The 19,653-nt window shown below is 39.4% G+C and overlaps 1 protein-coding gene across 3 annotated transcripts in view; it reads right to left on the reverse strand.

Annotated features, from left to right (window-relative positions):
• Positions 1-2,920: 2,920 nt before the first annotated feature.
• Positions 2,921-19,653, reverse strand: part of csnk1da (casein kinase 1, delta a) — a 50,000-nt gene continuing 33,267 nt past the window's right edge. Inside the window, exons 3-10 of one of the 3 annotated variants that reach the window (XR_008632042.1) lie at positions 17,714-17,862; positions 14,463-14,691; positions 13,473-13,643; positions 13,219-13,367; positions 12,961-13,129; positions 12,767-12,879; positions 4,218-7,376; positions 2,921-4,146 (exon numbers count right to left, since the gene is read on the reverse strand). Coding sequence is in view for 1 of the 3 variants with exons in the window: in XM_020927383.2 (XP_020783042.2) it covers positions 7,326-7,376; positions 12,767-12,879; positions 12,961-13,129; positions 13,219-13,367; positions 13,473-13,643; positions 14,463-14,691; positions 17,714-17,862 (1,031 nt within the window). In the remaining 2 variants the exon portion in view is untranslated. Of the gene's footprint in view, positions 7,377-12,766; positions 12,880-12,960; positions 13,130-13,218; positions 13,368-13,472; positions 13,644-14,462; positions 14,692-17,713; positions 17,863-19,653 lie in introns of all 3 variants that reach the window. The other 2 variants (XR_008632043.1, XM_020927383.2) reach the window with 2 other exon arrangements.

Consider the following 19,653-nt stretch of genomic DNA (forward strand, 5'->3'; position numbering starts at 1 on the left):
AAAATTACTCCTATTCAAGTAAAAATGTATATGTACAGTGTAACAGTACTCTTACTCGAGTAGAGTGTAACAGTATTCTTACTCGAGTATTATAGAATACATTGTAATAGTACTCTTACTTGAGTAATTAATTGTACAGTGTAACAGTACTCTTACTCAGTTATTATAAAGTACAGTAACTGTACTCTTACTCAAGTAAAAATGTAAATTGTAGAGTGTAACAGCAGGCCTACTCTTACTCGAGTAAATGTTCTAATTACTTTTCTTCCGACATTAGATTAAAACTGTGTCTTGTCTTATTTAGTTTTATTTTATAACAGGTTAAACATTTTGTTTTTCGGGTCGTTCATGGATCTCGTCTCGTCTCAAATGTGAAACTTTGACATTTGTGGATCATAAGTTTGAAGATTTATTTGTAAAATCTGTGAATCTCCCACAGAGTTTTATATAAAGAGAGTTACACAGCCTCCTGCCTCCACCTGAAATGATCTGTTCTAAAACGTCTCGACCAAAACCTGCAAAATATAAAAATAAACTGTACGTGTGTGTTCTTGAAACCTGATGTTGATGTTGTGACTCTGAGCTCACAGCAGCAGCAGCAGATCCGCCTCTTTCCTCCTTCACAAACACAAAGAGAAAAGAGTTTGACCTTTTATGTAACTGTCCCTGAACCAAACACAGAGGCCGCTCCTGTTCCGCCAGCGCCCTCCCGTGGACAGAGTCTGGTACTGCAGGAGGAAATGAGCCTAAATGGATTATGGGGGATTAGTGGAGTAAACAGAAAGTGTATGTGACCTGTTTTAAGAAGGTTTTACAATCACAGCAGAACGTGTGTGTCTCCGGAGCCTCAAACTCAAAGCAATATTTGATTTTACTGAACATTTTTGCCTCGTTTTTGACACAGTTTATGGAATTTAAACATGAAAATATCACATACAGTTTATTTAAGATTCAAAGTTTGTGAATATTTAGTACAATAATAATTCTGATGTTTTATTTATTTATTTATTTATTATCATTATTATTATTATTATTATATATATATTATTTTTTATTATTATTTTATTATTATTTTATTATTATTATTATTTATTTTTTATTTAATTTATTTATTTCCTAGTCACGTTTATAACTTTAAATAAAAAACAGGGTGTCCCAAAAAATTTGACATCATTTCACAGGCCAATAATTTTATTTAATTTTGTTTGTAGTTGTTTTATTCTGTCGTTTTGCAGCCCTATAAAACAAAATAAAACAAAACAATACATAGACTACAACTCCATGGATCATGACCGAAAGTGTTTAGGCTGAAGTAAAAAAGTAAAAACTTATAACGCCAAACCCGATTAAACAATGACAGAATTCCAAGAAAGAAAAGCAAGTTTGCATTTACAATTTCACTTGTGACTTAATTTATATTTTGTCTCTTAAATATACAATAAAACAAATAAAATTTTACGCATAATTCATTCATTCCAGAGCTCTGTATCTTTCAAAACACAATATGTTGTACTCTTCACCTCAAATTTGCACAGAATGTAGAGCAACAGATTGAGATTTTATATTTAATGTTTTATTTTTGTTCTGTTTTCAGGTTGAGCCGTTCACTCCCAAACAGAAGTCATTTTGTGTCTTGGAATCTGCTGCACACACACACACCAAGACTGTGCAGCTTCAATGTAAAATTTGGAAAAACTTCATCAACTGGTAAACAAATTTAGACTTTATACCAAAAATTTGGAGAGAAAGACTGTTTATGTAGAACTAAAGGATCTGGTCAACCAACATCGACATCGTCATTGAGCTAGACTGAAGTGTTTTCAAGACAATTGCTTTTAAAATTACGTCAAATTTTATGAGACACCCTAAAATAAATAATAAAATAAATAAATTAAAATAAAATACGTGTCCCCAAAAAATTGACATAATAATTTTGTCAATTCTTGTTGAAATACCCTAAATTTTTCACAGAATGTATAGAAACAGATCAAGAGTTTATATTTAGTGTTTTATTTTTGTTCTGTTTTCAGAAATAAAAATAAAACATAACAGTAAACCCAGTCTTACCTGAGAAACATTGTACAGTGTGGTTCTTCTTCCCACTGTGAGTCTAAAGTGACAAAAGTTTTATGTGACAATATAAAATAATTTGAGTATTTATGTTTCTTAGAGAGCTCCTTTAGACATGATTTAGTTTCTCTTTTTTGGGCCTGTCATCTGAAAACACCAGATTGGAGATTTACTGGCAATTCTTTTTGAAATAACCTCAAATTTTAGAAATGTATAGAAACAAGATTTTATATCTAATTTTAAAATTTTTGTTCTGTTTTCAGGTTGAGCCAGAACACCATGTTCTTAGCAGTTTTCAGACCTTACTTTTACTTTAGAAACAGCCTGTAATATTTCTTACTTTTAGTTATTTATTGGGGTGATTTCCTAGTCATGTTTATAACAGAATAAAATAAAGGGTGTCCTAAAAAATGACATTTCACAGATCAATAATTTTGTCAATTCCTCAATTCAGATTTTCACAGAATGTATTGAAACAAATCCAGATTTTTTAATGTTGTATTTTTGTTCTGTTTTCAGAAACAAAAATAAAACATTACAACATAAACCTGCTCTTACTTGAGGAACATTGTACAGTGTCGTGACAAAAGCTTTAAAATTATTTGTGTTCAGACATGATTTTGTTTCTTTTTTGGGTCTGTCAACTGAAAACACCAGACTGGAGCTTTATTTATTCAAACAAATAACCTTACATTGTTATGTCTACTTGAATATTATTTTTTTTAAGTAAAAGTACTCTAATTTGAGTTTATCTTTTGACCTCGACCTTTATAGATTCAGTAAAATAAAACTAAGACACAAACACTCCGAAACCTCCAGATCCCACCTTCTGAGTCAAAAACAGACGACATACAAGTACTTATTAATTTATTTACACAATTTTAAAATACACAAATACAGTGGCATTACAAATGAGGAGCAAAAGTCTTTAGGTGTGAGGGGAGAGGGGGGGTGGGAGTTCACACAGGGAGATGCGTCGTTTGAACAATCATCTCGACCGCCTTCACAGTCAAAGAAAAAAAAAAAAAAAAAAAAAAAACAGACAGAAATACGCTCCCCCCAAAATAAAAATCGACAACGAAAAGAAAAAAAAAAACAAAAACAGAAAACGTACTTGTATTAATTACCATCAGTGAGACAGTTATAAGTCATGACGTATTTTTCCGAGCCCCGAAAGTGTGAGTTAGACCCGAGGGGAGTTCAATCTACTGGAGTGAGGCGTTCCCCGGTCGATCCTTGCTCCTTGTCTACGGAAAAAAACAAAAACAAGGGCAGGTACAATCCTATTCACAACATTAGACAATACAAGATACCGCTAAAGCCCCGTAGTATACCTTTAATCGACTACACAAAATGTCTACCACTTTTTTTCTACTGCTTAAAAACGTGTGTTCGGACTCATCGGTTTCGGGGGGTTTTGACTGGTCGGGGTCCTGAGTTGTTTTTTGTTTTTTTTTGAGTACCGTTATCGGACGTGGCGTTGGGTTTGTTTTGAGGTCGGGCGGAGGCGGGACGCTTCGGAGGGACGGGCGAATTTGTCGAAGGAAGTGATGAAGTTTAGCAGATCAAGGTTTAAATGAAAGGGAAGAACGAGGTTAAAGAGTCCGTGTGTCGTTCGTTCATTTGTTTTTTTGAAATAAAACCAAAAATAAGAAAATTATAAAGCTATTTTCCTCATTATTTGTCTCTAAAACCAAAATGAAAAAACGGATAAAGAGTTCGATTTTGTGTTTAAATGAAAAAAAAATTAAAAAAAATACCGGACTGAACCAGGAGTGTCGGGACGAGCCCAAAGGTGCGTCTGCGTAGACTGTCGGGTGATCAGGACTGAGACCTGGTCCAGGCCGGGACCAGGACCAGGACTCAGGACTAAACCAGGTCAGGACTGAGACCAGTTTAGTCCTGGTTCAGTCCCGTCTTAGCTCTGTCTTAGTCCTGGTTCAGTCCCGTCTTGGTTCAGACCTGGTTCAGTCCTGGTTTAGTCCTGGTTTAGTCTTGACCTGGTATAGTCCTGGTTCAGTCCTGTCTTAGTCCCGACCTGGTTTAGTCCCGGTTTGCTCCCGTCTTAGTCCCGACCTGGTTTAAACCTGGTTCAGACCTGGTTTAGTCCTGGTTCAGTCCCGTCTTAGTCCCGACCTGGTTTAGACCTGGTTTAGACCTGGTTCAGTCCTGGTTCAGTCCTGTCTTAATCCCGACCTGTCTTAGTCCTGGTTCTGTCCTGACCTGGTTTAGACCTGGTTCAGTTCGACATCGCAGTTTAAGTCACGGAAACGTCAGTTATCCTTTTTTCCATTTTTCATTTAAACCAAAAAATCGAAAACTGAAAAAATGAATCATTATCTGTTTTTTCATTTTGGTTTTGGAGACAAATAATGAAGAAAACAGTTGTTTTTTTCATTTTCTTATTTTGGGTTTTATTTTGAAAAACAAATGAACGAACAACACACAGATTTTAAAGGTTAAAGAGCATTTTGTAACTTTTTTTCACGCTCTCTGCTCGTCTCCATGGAGATATTGCTCGCTGGAATTTTCCATAGTAAGGCATTAAAACGTATCTGTTTTGCGCGCACGTTTTTAATGCTGAAAAACATACATTCTTTGTGTAACTAGATACGTCTCTCCCAGTAACTTCGCGTGGCGGCATTATTCGCTAGTCTCCGTGGCGATGCTTGAGCTTAATGCCACATTGCGGAACATTCAAGGCTACACAATCGCAGAAACATCTCCATGGGTAGAGTCCAGAAAAGAAGAAATATATGACGAAATATTTAACAGTTTTAAAGCCTGTTCGTAGAGTTCGGATTTAGTTTAAGCGTTACCACGGGGACGTCCTCGCTCGCGTCCCTCCGGAGCCTACTACCCGGCGCCGACCTTTTTTAAGACCACGCCCAGTCCGCGCCAATCCCGCCGCACCTCCTCGGCTACATGCAAGCTAAAAAATAAGGCCGTTTTCTACCGTAAACCTCTGGACTAAACGAAAAAAAAATTTAAAAAGTATATGTCGCACCAATCGGCTCTGTTCGAACGTACGGTCAGTCACAGCTTGTTTTGAAAATAATTAACAATTTGTTGAAATCCTACCGTACGTTTCAAGAGTTCTGAATAGGCGATTGGCAAAAAAAAAAAAAAATTTGTCTTTCTGAAATACCTGGTTTATCCTCGTGTTTTAATAGTGGCAAGTAATAAGTTAATAATAAAAAAAATGCATGAAATGTCGAAGAAAGTTAAGAGTTTGGTCTTCGGTCCAACGAGGTCTAGGTAGAAACGGCGTCAGGGATAGTTCAGTATTTCGCGAACGTGGGTTTTCAGTTGGACAAACCATAAGCGTGCGTACTCCCACTGGCTGTTGGGGTACTAAAAAATATATATATATATATATATAGTTTCTTGAAGGTCTTGTGAGCTTTAAAGCCACGTTATAATGCTGTTACCTCCACGAAAAACCAACTCAATTTCATTTGAGCGATCGTTCCATCGACATCTCCAAAGCTCAAAAAGCTCTGGTCCACGTTTAGTTCAGTAGAGTTTAGAAATTACCGAATGATTTTAATGAAGTTGTACGAACTTTAAAAACCCACTAGAGCAAACTCAGCCTAAATACGTGTAAGTTTTTGGTGTTTTAAATTTGTGTGAACGAAACAAAACGCAACTCCAGGTGTGTTTGTGTTGAGGAAACATCGGCCACGTTTACATGATGTTTTTTTTTATTCCGAATTAATAGTTCTGATTTAAAATATTCTCCGGTAATAATTCCGAATTGAGGTTTAAATTGTCTTTTTTGAATTCCGCTCAACGGTTCTGATCGGACAGGGACACGAGCGTATTTACGTCGACCGGAAGAAAACACGCACTTCAGCTGCTACCGTCATCTCGGTTTGTTTGACACAAACACGGTCCGAACTTTTTTCGGCGTCATTCCGATGATAATTGCGCAGCAGCAGGAGAATTCCCTCGTCACGCTTTACGTCGGGAAGGGAAGATCGTCGGAGAAGCGAGGAACGAAGACAAACCGAGTCGACGGCTGCTCTACCTCAGCCCGCTCCCGCATCCTGCTCGCAAATCCAAAGAGACGTGGATGAAAGTCCGAAGCCGGATCGGAATTATTTTTAAGAAGAATAAACGTTTACATGATCGAGGAATAAATTAACCCGGCATTAAAAACCACACGCTTACTTCGGAATTACGTTGAATTCCGAATCACTTTCATTAAGAAGTGTTTACATGATCTTTTAAAATTTTTATTCGGAATTAAATCACTTTTTATTCGGAATTAAAGCTCTCATGTAAATGTGGCAACTATAACACAGATCAGAAAACAGTTTAATATTTGCCCTTTACATTTCAAGTCATAAATGTCCAGTAAGTGTCCAATACAGGTAATAATCTACAAAACGGACGCCCGATACCTACCTAACGAAGTAATTACCGATCGCGTAATTACCGAGTACTGAACCATCCCGTCATGATCCACCCCGAACGACGAACTTAAGTGTGGCCCGGGAGGCGGTCGATCCGAAACGGAACGAATCAAAAATGTTTAAAAAGTCCTCAACGCGTTTGCCCCCCCCGCAGGTCGGAGTGTGAACAACCCCGGGGACAAACGCAACAAACGCACATACGCGCACGTACGTACAATCACACACGCACATACATACATACATACATACATACAGACGTGTCACTAAATATGCACCGGTTTAAAATGGGCACTTCGCAGCCGCTCGTCGCCACAGCCCTGCGTTAAAACGACTCCGCAGAACGTGTCCCGCTTTAAAACAACGACGAAAAAAAAGAGAAAACGAAAGGAAATGAAGGAAAAAAAAGAAAAAAGAAAAGGGGCTTGTGGTGAATCTTGGGTAGGACACGCAGTTTAGGCACTATTCAACGCTGCCATGTTGGATCTGTGTCTTTCCGTACAAAGTCCCCACGCGACTATTTTTGCTAAAACATCTCCACCGCGTCGAGTGTAAAAACTAGAGCGAAAGGAAGGGAAAAAAAGAAAGTAAAAGCTAAACTAAAATGGACAAAAAGAGGTCTCCCTGGCGTCGCACGCAGGGAGGAGTGACAGAGAGAGTCCACAGTCCTGGCTGGTGGTGGTGGTTTTGGTGGTGGTTCGGGCGCGCACACACTCGAGGGGGCGGGGTCAGGTGGGAGCGGGAGTGTGTGTGCGTGTTTGTCGGGGGTGTGCTGTGGGCGGAGCTTGTCGAGGCCATCGTGGTGCGCGGGTGGAGCCGGGGCAGGGGTAGGGGGGGGCTTCACCGAGGGGCCGCTGACTGGAGGCCGCTGGGCGTGACCCGCGACAGAGCCTGGAACAGAAAAGAGGAGACGTGTTTAATGACGGTGAACAAAAGACGACAAAGAGATTTTTTTTCACGAGTGTCCCGCTGTAGGTTTGCGGAACATCCGGTTAATGGTTTTCTGTGGTAAAATGTGTGTGTACATGTGTGTCGTATTCTCCACCAGCTTTATGAATGAAATGTGAAATGTGGAACCTGCCTCTCAAATCTGCAAAGCAAATTTACCTACGGGTACGAATAAAGCGACCTAACCAAACCCTAACTATGAACAATTTATCCATAACTATCAAGGGAAGAAAGATGAAAACTTAAAGGCTAAAACGATGACACATTAGTGAACTACTGAACAAAACTAATGTTATGATCATGAGTAAATCGTAAGTAGTTAATTCAGAATGATTCTACAAAAAAAATCGAGTTCATGGTGTCGATATTAACATAGATGGACAGATTTGTGCAGTTTGAATGCGAAACATCTCGCACCATTAGTATCATCTTTCAAATCACTTCTTAAACCCATTTTTCTCGGCTGGCCTTCCTTTAACTCAGGCATGTCCAAACTATGGCCCATGGGCCAAATGCGGCCCTCAGACAAATTTTTCTTGGCTCTCAGGCTTTCAGTTGAATTGGCCAAAATTACCTTGCATAATTTAAAAATGAGCTTTTTACTGCAAGCTTTTTGAAAATCTACCTTGATAAAGCAAATATTTAATATTTAGTGTGAGCATGAATAAAGACTGATGGTTCATTCTAACATGTTAAACATGCACATATTTCAATTCTTCACTGTACTGAGCTCCAGTCTACGGCCCTCGATCAGCCCTCTGCTTCGTCTGTGTTTAGATATATGGCCCTTGATGAAAAAAGTTTGGACAATCCTGCTTTAACTGGATTTAGCTTGATTTTATTCTTTATTCTATTTCTTTTTATTTATTCATTATAATTTATTGGATTGTTTGCTTTGTTGTCTTTTTGTTTGCCATTTTTATGCTATTTTTTATTGTTCTTTGCAACTTGTACAGAAATTTGTAAATCTTGTTTTTAATAGTGCTTCATAAATAAAGATTTATTATTATTATTATCTCTACCATACCATGACGTTAGTTTTGTTCAGTAGTTCACTAATGCATCGTCGTTGTTCTCCTTTAAGTTTTCGTCTTTTTTTACATTGATAGTTGTGGATAAATTATTCATGTTAGAATGTTTAACCTTTGTGGACCTTGTTGGCTGAAGATTTGGTGATGGGACAGATTTATGAAGCTGATGGAGAATACGACACACATTTACACAGATATTTTGTCAAAGAAAACCGTTAACCGGACGTTCTGCAAACCTACAGCGCGTCACTTCTGGCAGTTGTAAAAAAAAAAAAAAGAAAAGCTATTTCACTCAAATATAGTTAAGGTACTTTAAATTTCAGAATGTACAACAAAAAATCTTGGACATGGGCAGCAGATGTGACATGTGTAGAAGTAATTTCAACGTTCACTACAGCAAACCATTTCACAATCGACAAATAAAAAAAAAAAGATCATGTCTTTTTTTTGTTTAAAGTGCTATATTAGTGGTTAAATAGAAAACAGAATACCTCGACCTGTCTCATCGACGTGGAAATTTCCATCCAAAATGCACAGACTAGTCACGCAATTTACGCAACACATTTCTTTGACAGTTTCAGTATTAATTTAAAGCTGCATTGCGCAACTTTTCTGGTGTTCCATGGCATAACTTTAAACATTTCCATCTAGCATTTATTCATTACGGGTGTTTCTGTTGCTCAAAAATACAATAATTCCTTCTGAGAACAGGGTCGCCTCTCCACAGATCTGACCTGTAACATACACTGTAGTCATCTCCTTCGAGATAGATACGTTTAATCTTTACCGTGGAACATTCTAGACCAGCTCCAGGACCACATACAGCTCTTTGTTTGACTCTGACCGGCCCTTTTAAGATAATTTTTAACATATTTTATAATTTTACCTCATGCATGGACTAAAGCTGCATTGCTTTTATTTTAGAGTTGTTTCTTTTAAGCATTTTTCGTAAGGCAACCTCACTTTTTCATTGCTTAGTCGTGACAAACTCTTACCAGCTCGTCAAAACGAATGATATTTATGTCTTTTTATAAAGAAACACAATTAATATTATGCAGAATTGAGTTAAACATTTTGGCCTGGCCCTCTTTTTTTAATTTTCTGTTTCTCATGTGGTCACTTTGAAAAAATAATTGCCCACAACTGCTCTAAACAAAGCAATAACATCTCCATTAAGACGAGCAGGCGACGGACCCTGCACCGGAAAAGTTGTGCAATGCAGCTTTAAATCAACATCGAAACTACCTCAGAAATGTGTTGCGTAAATTGCGTGTGTTGTCTGCGCATTTTGGATGAAAATTTCCACGTCAATGACATAGGTATAGGTATTTTGTTTTAGATCTAACCACTACATCCTGTATTTCAGTTTTTTTGATACTTTCTCCCCACAAACTGACACTTGTGAAACTGACGTAAGATCTGATATTTACGAAAAACAAGCATGGACGATATCGAAAACTTCTTCAGGCTTCAGGTTTTTTTAAAACGAGAACAACAGACATGTCTTTAAGAAATGATATGCAACCGACTGAATCTTCATCTTTAATTACTAATCTAATGACACTGTCCTTACAAAACCAGGAGCTAAAAACAGAGTGAAACAGCTGCACAAATTAGGGATGGGCATGATTAGTCGATAAGTGATTCTTAAAAATTTCGCCGATTATGTTCATTTCTAATCGACAAACCAAATGTAGGTTTCTGTATGTTTCTTCTCAAACACTGGAGTTTCGGCCTCAGTCCCACATTTGGGCTCTGGCACCTCCTCGGAGACACTGTACTTGCTCATCTCTATCCCGGTTTCATCGTGGTGCATGTTTTCGCAGTGTCCCGGTTACTAGAGATGCGCGGATTGCGGTTACAACCGCGGTATCCGCGGTTAATCCGCAGGTCGGGCGGATGACGTGACGAAAAATTATATTTTAATTAAATTTGGCCGGGTGGCGGTTTAACTACTAAAAAGAAAAAAAAAGTTATTGTTAGTATTGTTACCTACGTCTGAAAAGATGAGTCTCATTGTTTATGCTTGTAGTATGAAGTGTACGTCATGTCCTTAATTAGCCCATTTGACCTCGTTTTTATGTTCTGAAGGTTAAGGTTGTGTCGGGTTATTGATGCCTAAGGTTTACGAGGAACATATTATATGCAGTTTATTTTATTATTTCTAATTTATTTCAGCTGTTTGCCAACACATAAGTGGCTATAGGACCATATTTATTTAGTTATGCATATTTTTTCTTGTCTATTTCAATTGGAATATAAAGAGGGCATTGCCTGATTTCAATAAAGGTTCATCTGGATGAGATGATCTGTCTATTTTGTTTCGATATCAGTTATATTTTAAAACACGCAGACATTATAGCGTAGACTGCCACTCGGGGTATTTAAAACTTAAAGAAAGACCGATGGAGTGAGGCTATGACTTTGAAATAACATCGGGCAATGGCAGAATGTTCAGAATGTAACAACATCCAACATGAAGGCAAGAAGGTTCAAAAATAGCCTAGTTGAAAAACGTTGTCAATTAATTAGCTGCACAAGACAACCAGGTAAGTTTGGGGTTGTTACGGACAATTAAGAATGCGAACATACAAGCTGAGCGAATTTTGGAATGAATGAGCTATAGTTTGCATTTTTATCGAGGCTCCTTAGTTTGTTTGCTGTATGATTGTTCTAAAACCTAAAATCAATCGGCGGATGGCGGGCGGGTGCGGTTTTGAAAACCTTCGGTGCAAAATGGACAGCGGGCAGATGATGAGTTTTGTGTCGCGGTTGCGGATGAAAAAATAGCCCATCCACGCATCTCTACCGGTTACTGCAACATAAAGAGCTGCGCTAAACCTAAACCACACGTACGATCTCTGAAAACACTGCGTGCATGTTATGGTTTATATGTAGTAAAGTTAAGTTTATTTATGCAGATTGTTAGTAATAGTAATAATAATGATGATACGTAAATCGATTGTTAATTCTCCCGACGATCAATTAATAAAATTTCATCGAATGCCCATCCCTAGTACAAACTGTGCGCTTTGTGTCCCTAAACGTGCACTACTCCATACGCGTGCTAATAAATGCATATGCTTCATAAATGATGCACCGGGGCTTGGTTATTCATGAGCTGTGGAGCCTAATGAGAACAGAGAGAAGAGATCACAACAGGAGGAACCACTTCGTATGCGAGTCATGTCCACCCGGGCCACAGAAAACACACACTACTAATGTACGATTGAGATTTTCTGAACGCAGAACGTTTTTGACCATGTTTACAGCTGTTTTAGTCGTATTTAACTCGATGGAATTGTGTCTAAAACAGTCACAGTGTGTTGAAAAGCTGTTGTGTCTCGTTGTTGTTCAATTTTTGACCACTAGGGGGATCCAGAGTCCTGATAAGAACCTCGAGGCCTCCAAATGAAAAAAAAAAAAAAAAAAAAAAAAAAAAGGAAGCTGCAGTCCAGAGTACAAGCTGAACTAAACTGTGGTTCACTTCTCTGTTCGTGAGATTACCGCTTCCTGTTTACTCTCATCGTCATCTGGCGCTTCTACGCAAAGGCCACAGAGCCACTTCAGTTCTACAGAGATACAGTCCAATACTACTACAGTTTATTGAAGGATATTACTGTTACTATGAGAGGTTTACTGAAGTGCACACGCCTCATTTCCCTTTAGCACCGTGGAGGACTCCCTTGTGTGTTTGTGTAGTTGTGTGTGGCACTAACAGGAGCCTTGTGTGGTTGTGTGGTTGTGTGTGGCACTAAGAAGAGCCTTGTGTGGTTGTGTGGTTGTGTGGTTGTGTGTGTGGCATTAACTGGAGCCCTGTGTGGTTGTGTGTTTGTGTGTGGCACTAACAGGAGCCTTGTGCGGTTGTGTGGTTGTGTGTGTTGTTGTGTGGTTGTGTGTGGCACTAAGAAGAGCCCTGTGTGGTTGTGTGGTTGTGTGGTTGTGTGTGGCACTAAGGAGCCCTGTGTGGTTGTGCGGTTTTGTGGTTGTGTGTGGCACTAACAGGAGCCTTGTGCGGTTGTGTGGTTGTGTGGTTGTGTGTGGCACTAAGAAGAGCCCTGTGTGGTTGTGTGGTTGTGTGTGGCACTAACAGGAGCCTTGTGCGGTTGTGCGTTACACCAACATGAGCCCTGTGTGGTTGTGCGGTTGTGTGTAGTAGTGCGCTGCGGTCAGTACCTGTGAGGTGGTGTGTTGCACTGACAGGAGCCTTGGGTGGTTGTGCGGTTGTGTGTACACTGTGGTCAGTACCTGTGTGGTTGTGTGATTGCGTGGTTGTGTGTAGTAGTGAGCTGTGGTCAGTACCTGTGAGGTGGACATGCGGGACGTGTCCTGGCGTCCGGTCAGGTCTGAGGAGGAGATGTTGACGGGGGCTCCTCTGTGCAGACGCATGCTCACTTTCCTCTCCTTCTCCATCCCTACACACACACACAGAACAGAGACGGTGTGAGTGTGTGATTCCTCTGTGTTGTGTGTCGTGTTGTGTGTCTGTGTTGTACCTGTGTGAGAGGCTGGGTTGAGGGGGGATGGAGCAGCCACGTCCTGCGCTCCTCTGGCTCTCCCTGAGGCTGAGGCCATGCCCCTGGCCCCGGGGTTCCTGCTGTGCCTGAGACGCTCCTCTCTTTCCCTGCGCTCCCGCTCGGCGTCCTCCACTGCTCTGTTAGCACCCTGTACACACACACACACAGAACAGAGCACATGAAGAGTCCACCCTCTCCTCACACAGAGAACAGTTCTGCAGGGGGAAGGACACTTACAAACTTGAGCATGTTCCAGTCAAAGACGTAGTCGTAGGAGAAGCCCTGTCTGTGGAAGAGGTTCCTGAAGAGCTGGCGGAGGTAAGAGTAGTCTGGCTTATCGTCAAAGCGCAGAGAGCGGCAGAAGTTCAGGTACGTGGCAAACTCAGCTGTGGAGCAGAAGTGCAGAGTCACATCAGTAAAGAGCTTAGTCACACTACACTGACACACTACACTGAGCAGAAGAATGACAGCGACAGATCGAGCAGACGTACAGGGGTATCCTTTACACAGGACCTCGATGGGCGTGGACATCTTCTTCTCACTGATGCGTTCGTACTTCTGCCTTTTGGTGGCAGCTTTGAGGCCCTGCCAGGGCAGAGAGCCCAGGTTGAAGTACATGAGCACGTAGCCCAGAGACTCCAGGTCGTCTCGCCGTGACTGTTCTGTGAGGACAAACGGAGACTTGTGAGGACAAACAAATCTGTGTATCATTCATTTTTCAGTATAAAACTCCAAATAAGAAAATGAATAAACAACTATTTTTGTCTCCAAAACCAAAATGAAAATATGGATACTGATTTGTTTTTTTAGTTTTCCATTTTGTGTTTAAATGAATAATGGAAAAAACGGATAATGACCGTTTCCCGTTTCTGTGACTTAAACTGCGATACCGGACTTTTCCGCTGCATACGGAATAAACCAGGACTGAACCAGGACTGAACCAGGACTAAGCCAGGTCTGGGACTGAGACCAGGACTAAGCCAGGACCGAAAATGGATTCGTTGGTTCAGTCCATATGTGGCACAAAAGTCCGGCACCTCAGTTTAAGTCACGTTTTTACCATTATTAATTTAAAATGTTAATAATGAAGAAAAGAATGAAATATATTTTCTTACGTTAATAATGAAGAAAATTGTTGTTTTTTTCGTTTTCTTATTTTTGGTTTTATATTGAAAAACGAATGAATGACACACGGATTCATACAAAGGAGGCCATGAGAGTTGTCAAAAGTATCAAAAATCACTATTTGATACTAAAACAAATATCCAAACTAGATCCTCCTTTGGGCAAGTATAGATACTGCAAAATAACATTAACAGGACAAAATCTGAGCTTTCTGACAGAGCTTTATCAGAACAGTATCGTGTGAATTTCTTAGTATCAAAATAAGAGTTTGAAATATTCGCACAGTGACACTGGTGAGGACATCTGAGGCTGGTTCAGATCTGTAGGTTTCCCGATCACATAACCTGAGCTCTTACCGATGCCCAGATGTGTGTTGATGGAGGCGTAGCGCGCGGTGCCCGTCAGGTTCTTGTTCTCGCGGTAGGGGATGTGCTGGTGCGTGCGGGCGTCTCGGTACTTCTTGGCCAGGCCGAAGTCGATGATGTAGACCAGGTTGCCCTTCTTGCCCAGGCCCATGAGGAAGTTGTCGGGCTTGACGTCTCTGTGGATGAAGTTCTTGGAGTGGATGTACTCGATGCGGCTGATCTGCAGACGCACAACAACAGGATTCAGGCGTATTCAGTGAGCGGCCGTGTTTGCGCTGATACAAAGCACAGAGTTTAATGAACTGATACTTTGTCAACAACCTTCCCTAAGGGTGTGAGTCTAACTGAAGGCTCTGCTCTGTCTGAAGTAGGGATGGGCATTCGATTACATTTTCTTAATCGATCGTTGGAAGAATTAACGATCGATTATCGATTAATCATTAATGTTTTTATATCAAAATGATCATCATTATTATTACTATCTGCACTAATCTGCATAAATAAATTCAACTTTACGACATATAAACTGTAACGACTCTAGAGCCACATCAGCCCATTCTACATTATAATGTGTTTAATGCAGCTTTCTTACAGATCAAATCTTACAGAAATCTTACAGAAACGAAACTTAAAATCGCATGGCTAATTTGCATAAACTAAGCGAAAAAAAAAAAAACTTCTTGTGAGCTGATGTGATACGACTCAGTGGAATATAGGTTGGGGTGACCATATTTGCGTTTGTCAAAACCAGGACACCGTACAGGGGGAGGGAGGTGGGGACTCGTCATCGACACTGAGCGACTCTCACCTGGCAAAAATTTTTCCAACTGGACATCGAAACATATGTGCTGCTTTGTACACTATGCACGTGGACTCACACTTGTCCCGAACGCAACGGAAAGTGTGGAATATCTTGTACAAGTCATCGTTAAATACACACATTTTTGCACATATTTGCACTTCGGTACGTTGCAGACTGACCGACTGTTTGTGTCTCGCTCCTTCTGAGTGCAGAGAGACACATGTAGAGACCCCTGTTTGGTCACGCTACGCACAGCATCCTACATTCGGTTTGTCGATTAAAATGAACATAATCGATGAAATTCTTAATGATCAATTATCGATTAATCGACTAATCATGCCCATCACTAGTCTGAAGGTCTGTTACTCAAGTTAGACTTTAATGTGAGCTTTGTTTTAACCCAATACTGTAGCTTACCTCCACTGAGTGTTGAGTGAATGAATAATAAACTGTAAAGTGCGTTGTGGATCTTGAAAAGCGTTATATAAATGCTACCATTGCTTAATCAAATAAAGAAGTGACTGAGCTGGAAGTACAACAGCTGATTTTGTTCCTCTCAAATAACATTACTGTCACAAGCTGGCTAGAATCAGCAAACAGTTTTTTTTAGTTAGTCACTCTCACCTTTTTGAAACTCAAACACTTCAACAGGACCGTGACTCATATTGATCAGGATCCTGAAAATGTATTGATTAAACCAGGGGTCGGCAACCCGCGTGTGGCTCTTTCATCCTTCTGTTGTGGCTCCCTGTGATTTTGGAAATAAATAAATGACTAATTGCAATGTATTTTTACTTTAGTTTGTTTGTTTTTAAATGTAATTCTAAACGTGTAGATAACGGTAATCTTGTAAAACATTTTTTATATTTTTGTGGCTCAAAATACAAGTCACGGGCGCCGATGTGCGACGCCCGGCACAGATCTGGCAGCTCAGACTCACCGGCACCAGCACCAGCAGCGTGATTTATTGAGCTTTTCGAGCCCCAGTAGGTAAATGACGACATAAATCCAAGAAAAGAAAAGTTTATGAAGAAAACACAACATTTAATGCTACGTGGGCAGATTCACGCACGCTCCAGCACACGTGATAAATATTGACGGAAAACACAGAAGGCATTTTTGGTTCGCGGCAGGGGGATAATTTAAGTTTGGATTTTTATTTCCTACGAGGATTCAAATAAACATTGAGTATTTAAATGTCAACCAAGTCTTTTTTTTTTTTTCCAGAATTAAAATGTTTTTGTTTCATGCAGAAATAAAGTTCCGTGTTCTCTGTAGCATTAAATTGACTTTATAAATGCAACACAATATAGTCTTTTATACAGAGCACACAAGTAAAACAAAACAAAATTTAAAAAAAGATAAATAAATAATAAATGATAACACTGCTTACTTTTTTAGATTTTCTGTGGGAGATGGTCCAAATGTCTCTGAGTATTTAAGGTTGCCGATCCCTGGATTAAACCAATATTGAATAGAATTTTTTACTTTTTCTTGAAACTTTTTCCAACTCTTTTGTCATTTTTTGCCAAATTTGTGTATGTTCCACTCACCTTATGGTTTGGGATTAGGGATGTAACAATAACCAAAATATCGTGATATTGTATCGTCAAATTTCTCACAATAATATCGTGGACCATCACAATATATCGATTTACACGTCTCTTTGCTTAAATTAAGAGTTATGGTGCAGCAATAGCTAAAAAAAAAAGACAGAGGGAACTACATCGACCATGATCCTTTGCTCCATTTCAGTGCAGACGACAAGAAGAAATAACAGTTCTGACACTTTTAAGTTTCAGTTCTTTGGATTAAGTCTTGTCGAGGCATTTTAAGAGGAAATTAAAGAGGAGTATTAACAGTTTTGTTTGCCTCCACAAAATATCCCAATAAATATTTTCCAGTGAGGTTCATACCGTGATGATATCGTATCGTAAGACCTGGATATCGTTACACCCCTATTTGGTTTTATAGTTTTTTTAACATTCAAAATCCTGTCAGTGCATTTATTGTCATCTCTTTAAAAAAAAAAAAAAGTCACAGACGTTCAGAAATAATCAGAATATCTTAATGAGAACTTAACAAAACGCTGTAGTTGTGTGAAAGAGATACTAAAATTCCATGACTTTTCTAAAACTTTCATTGAATTTACAAATCTCCATGACTTTTCCAGGCCTGGGAAAAGACATTTTTAATTTCCATGACTTTTCCAGGAAATTGGTTGCCGATCCCTGGATTAAACCAATATTGAATTGAATTTTTAAACTTTTTCTTGAAACAATTTTCCAACTCATTGTCACCGTTTGCCAAATTTGTGCATCGTGTCACTGTAACAAACGCAGCTGAACATTCCACGATTGGCACGCACGTAGAAATCCCCCAGCGTGACGTCAGTGCAGAGTCTCAACGGTGAGTGTCATGTGCAGTGAGTGAGGCGTACCATCTGATCAGCGAGCAGCAGCACGGTCTTCAGGCTGAACTTCCTGGAGCAGAAGTTGAACAGGTCCTCCAGACTGGGCCCCAGCAGCTCCATCACCATCACGTTGTAGTCCCCCTCGGCTCCGCACCACTTTATCGTCGGGATGCCCACTGCAAAGGACAGACACACAGGCCCGGACACATTTACAACACTGCTCCTTGGAAAAGAACCAAATATGTGACACTGAAACGCAGATTTAACAACTTTCTCAAGCTTCCGCCGACACTGTGCACCAAGAGAAGAGAGTAAATTATGTGATTTTTAATAAAGTCATACATCCTTTGGAAAATATCTTAAAAGCCTTGATGCACAATAAAAATAATCGTTTGAAAATGTGTCTACTTAAAACAATAATTCCTGTCTAGTCAACTACAAAAATAATTCTTAGTTGCATGAGGTATAAGATATTTTAAAGTGCCCGTACTATGTTTTGTTTTTGTTTTTTAATCAATGTTATGTTTTTCCCAAACAAAAACAGACCTGGAGTTGTATTTTGTTTTATTCACACGGTTAAAACACAAAGCCTGGAGATTTAGACCGAGTTCATCTCTCAAACAGAAAATCTTGTGATCTGTGAGCTTGAAAACTACCACTACATGACATCACAAGGTGGAGCAGAGCATTTTTGAGCTTTGGAGATGTAGACAGACAAATAAACCAGGAATTACTCAAACATGTGTGAATGAAACTACTCTAAACAACTCCAGGTCTGTTTTTGACACGGTTTAAAGCTCGCAAGGGTCAGTTTTGTCTAAAATAGGAGCTTTAGTTGCCACGTTTACATGAAAGCTTTAATTCTGAGTAAAATAATTTAATTCTAAACAAAAATTAATTCCAAGACCACGTAAACGCTTAATTCCTAATAAAAAAATTATCTGAAATTAAATAAAATTCCAAAGTAAGTGGGTGGTTTATTTATTGCGATTTAAAGTCGAATGAATTTACTCCTCGATCGTGTAAACCAGGGGTGTCAAACTCAAATCCACAGAGGGACAAAATTAAAAACTGGGCCAAACTAAATATTTATTGAAAAATTTCAACAACATCTTCATATTTCCTCTTCTTTTGAGATATGTAATGTTAAACCTTTACTTATTAAAATAAATGTTTAATAATAGTTTTGCTTAAACATTGAATCCAGAACAAGTAGAATATAAAATAATAACAACATTTTAAATAAATAATGTCTCTATAGTCTATCTGTAGCCGGCAGGAGAGCTCTAATACATATTTGATACGATCTCACGGGCCAAATTTGTTTCCAGGGCCTGAGTTTAACATGTCTGATGTAAAAGTTTATTCTTCTTTTAAAAAATTTCACGTCTCTTTGGATTTGTGAGCGGGATGCGGGAGTGGGCTGAGGTAGAGCAGCCTCAGACTCAGTTTGTCTTCCTCCTCCCTTCTCCGACACTCTTCCCTTCTCCTCCTCAGCTGACAGACGTAAAGAGAATTCTCCAGCTGCTGCGCAATTATCATCGGAACCACTGCGAAAAAAAGTTTGGATCGTGTTTGTGTCTGTGGCGTAACGACAAACCGAAATGATGAAAAAGCCGGTAGCATCTGAATTGTGTGTCTTCTTCAGGTCGACGTACATATGTTTGTGTCTCTGTCCAATCAGAACTCTTCCCCACCCCCAGACGTTGAGCGGAATTAAATAAAGACGATTTAACGTGTTTTCCATGTAAACCTCAATTCAGACTGATTATTTCCATGTAAACTCGAAGCAGAATATTTTAATTCAGAACAATTAATTCAGAATTAAAAACCATCATGTAAACGTGGCCAGTGTCTCGTTTCTATAAAAGGCTGCAGCATCTGTGTATTGTGCGTGCTCAGAGTGGCTCAGTCTAATATCGATTGTATAATGAGCTGGATGTAGACGTGTGTGATTAGCCTGAGCG

The sequence above is a fragment of the Boleophthalmus pectinirostris genome, unplaced genomic scaffold (assembly GCF_026225935.1).
Source record: "Boleophthalmus pectinirostris isolate CB_2022bp ecotype Guang Dong unplaced genomic scaffold, ASM2622593v1 HiC_scaffold_17, whole genome shotgun sequence".
Taxonomy (NCBI): domain Eukaryota; kingdom Metazoa; phylum Chordata; class Actinopteri; order Gobiiformes; family Gobiidae; genus Boleophthalmus; species Boleophthalmus pectinirostris.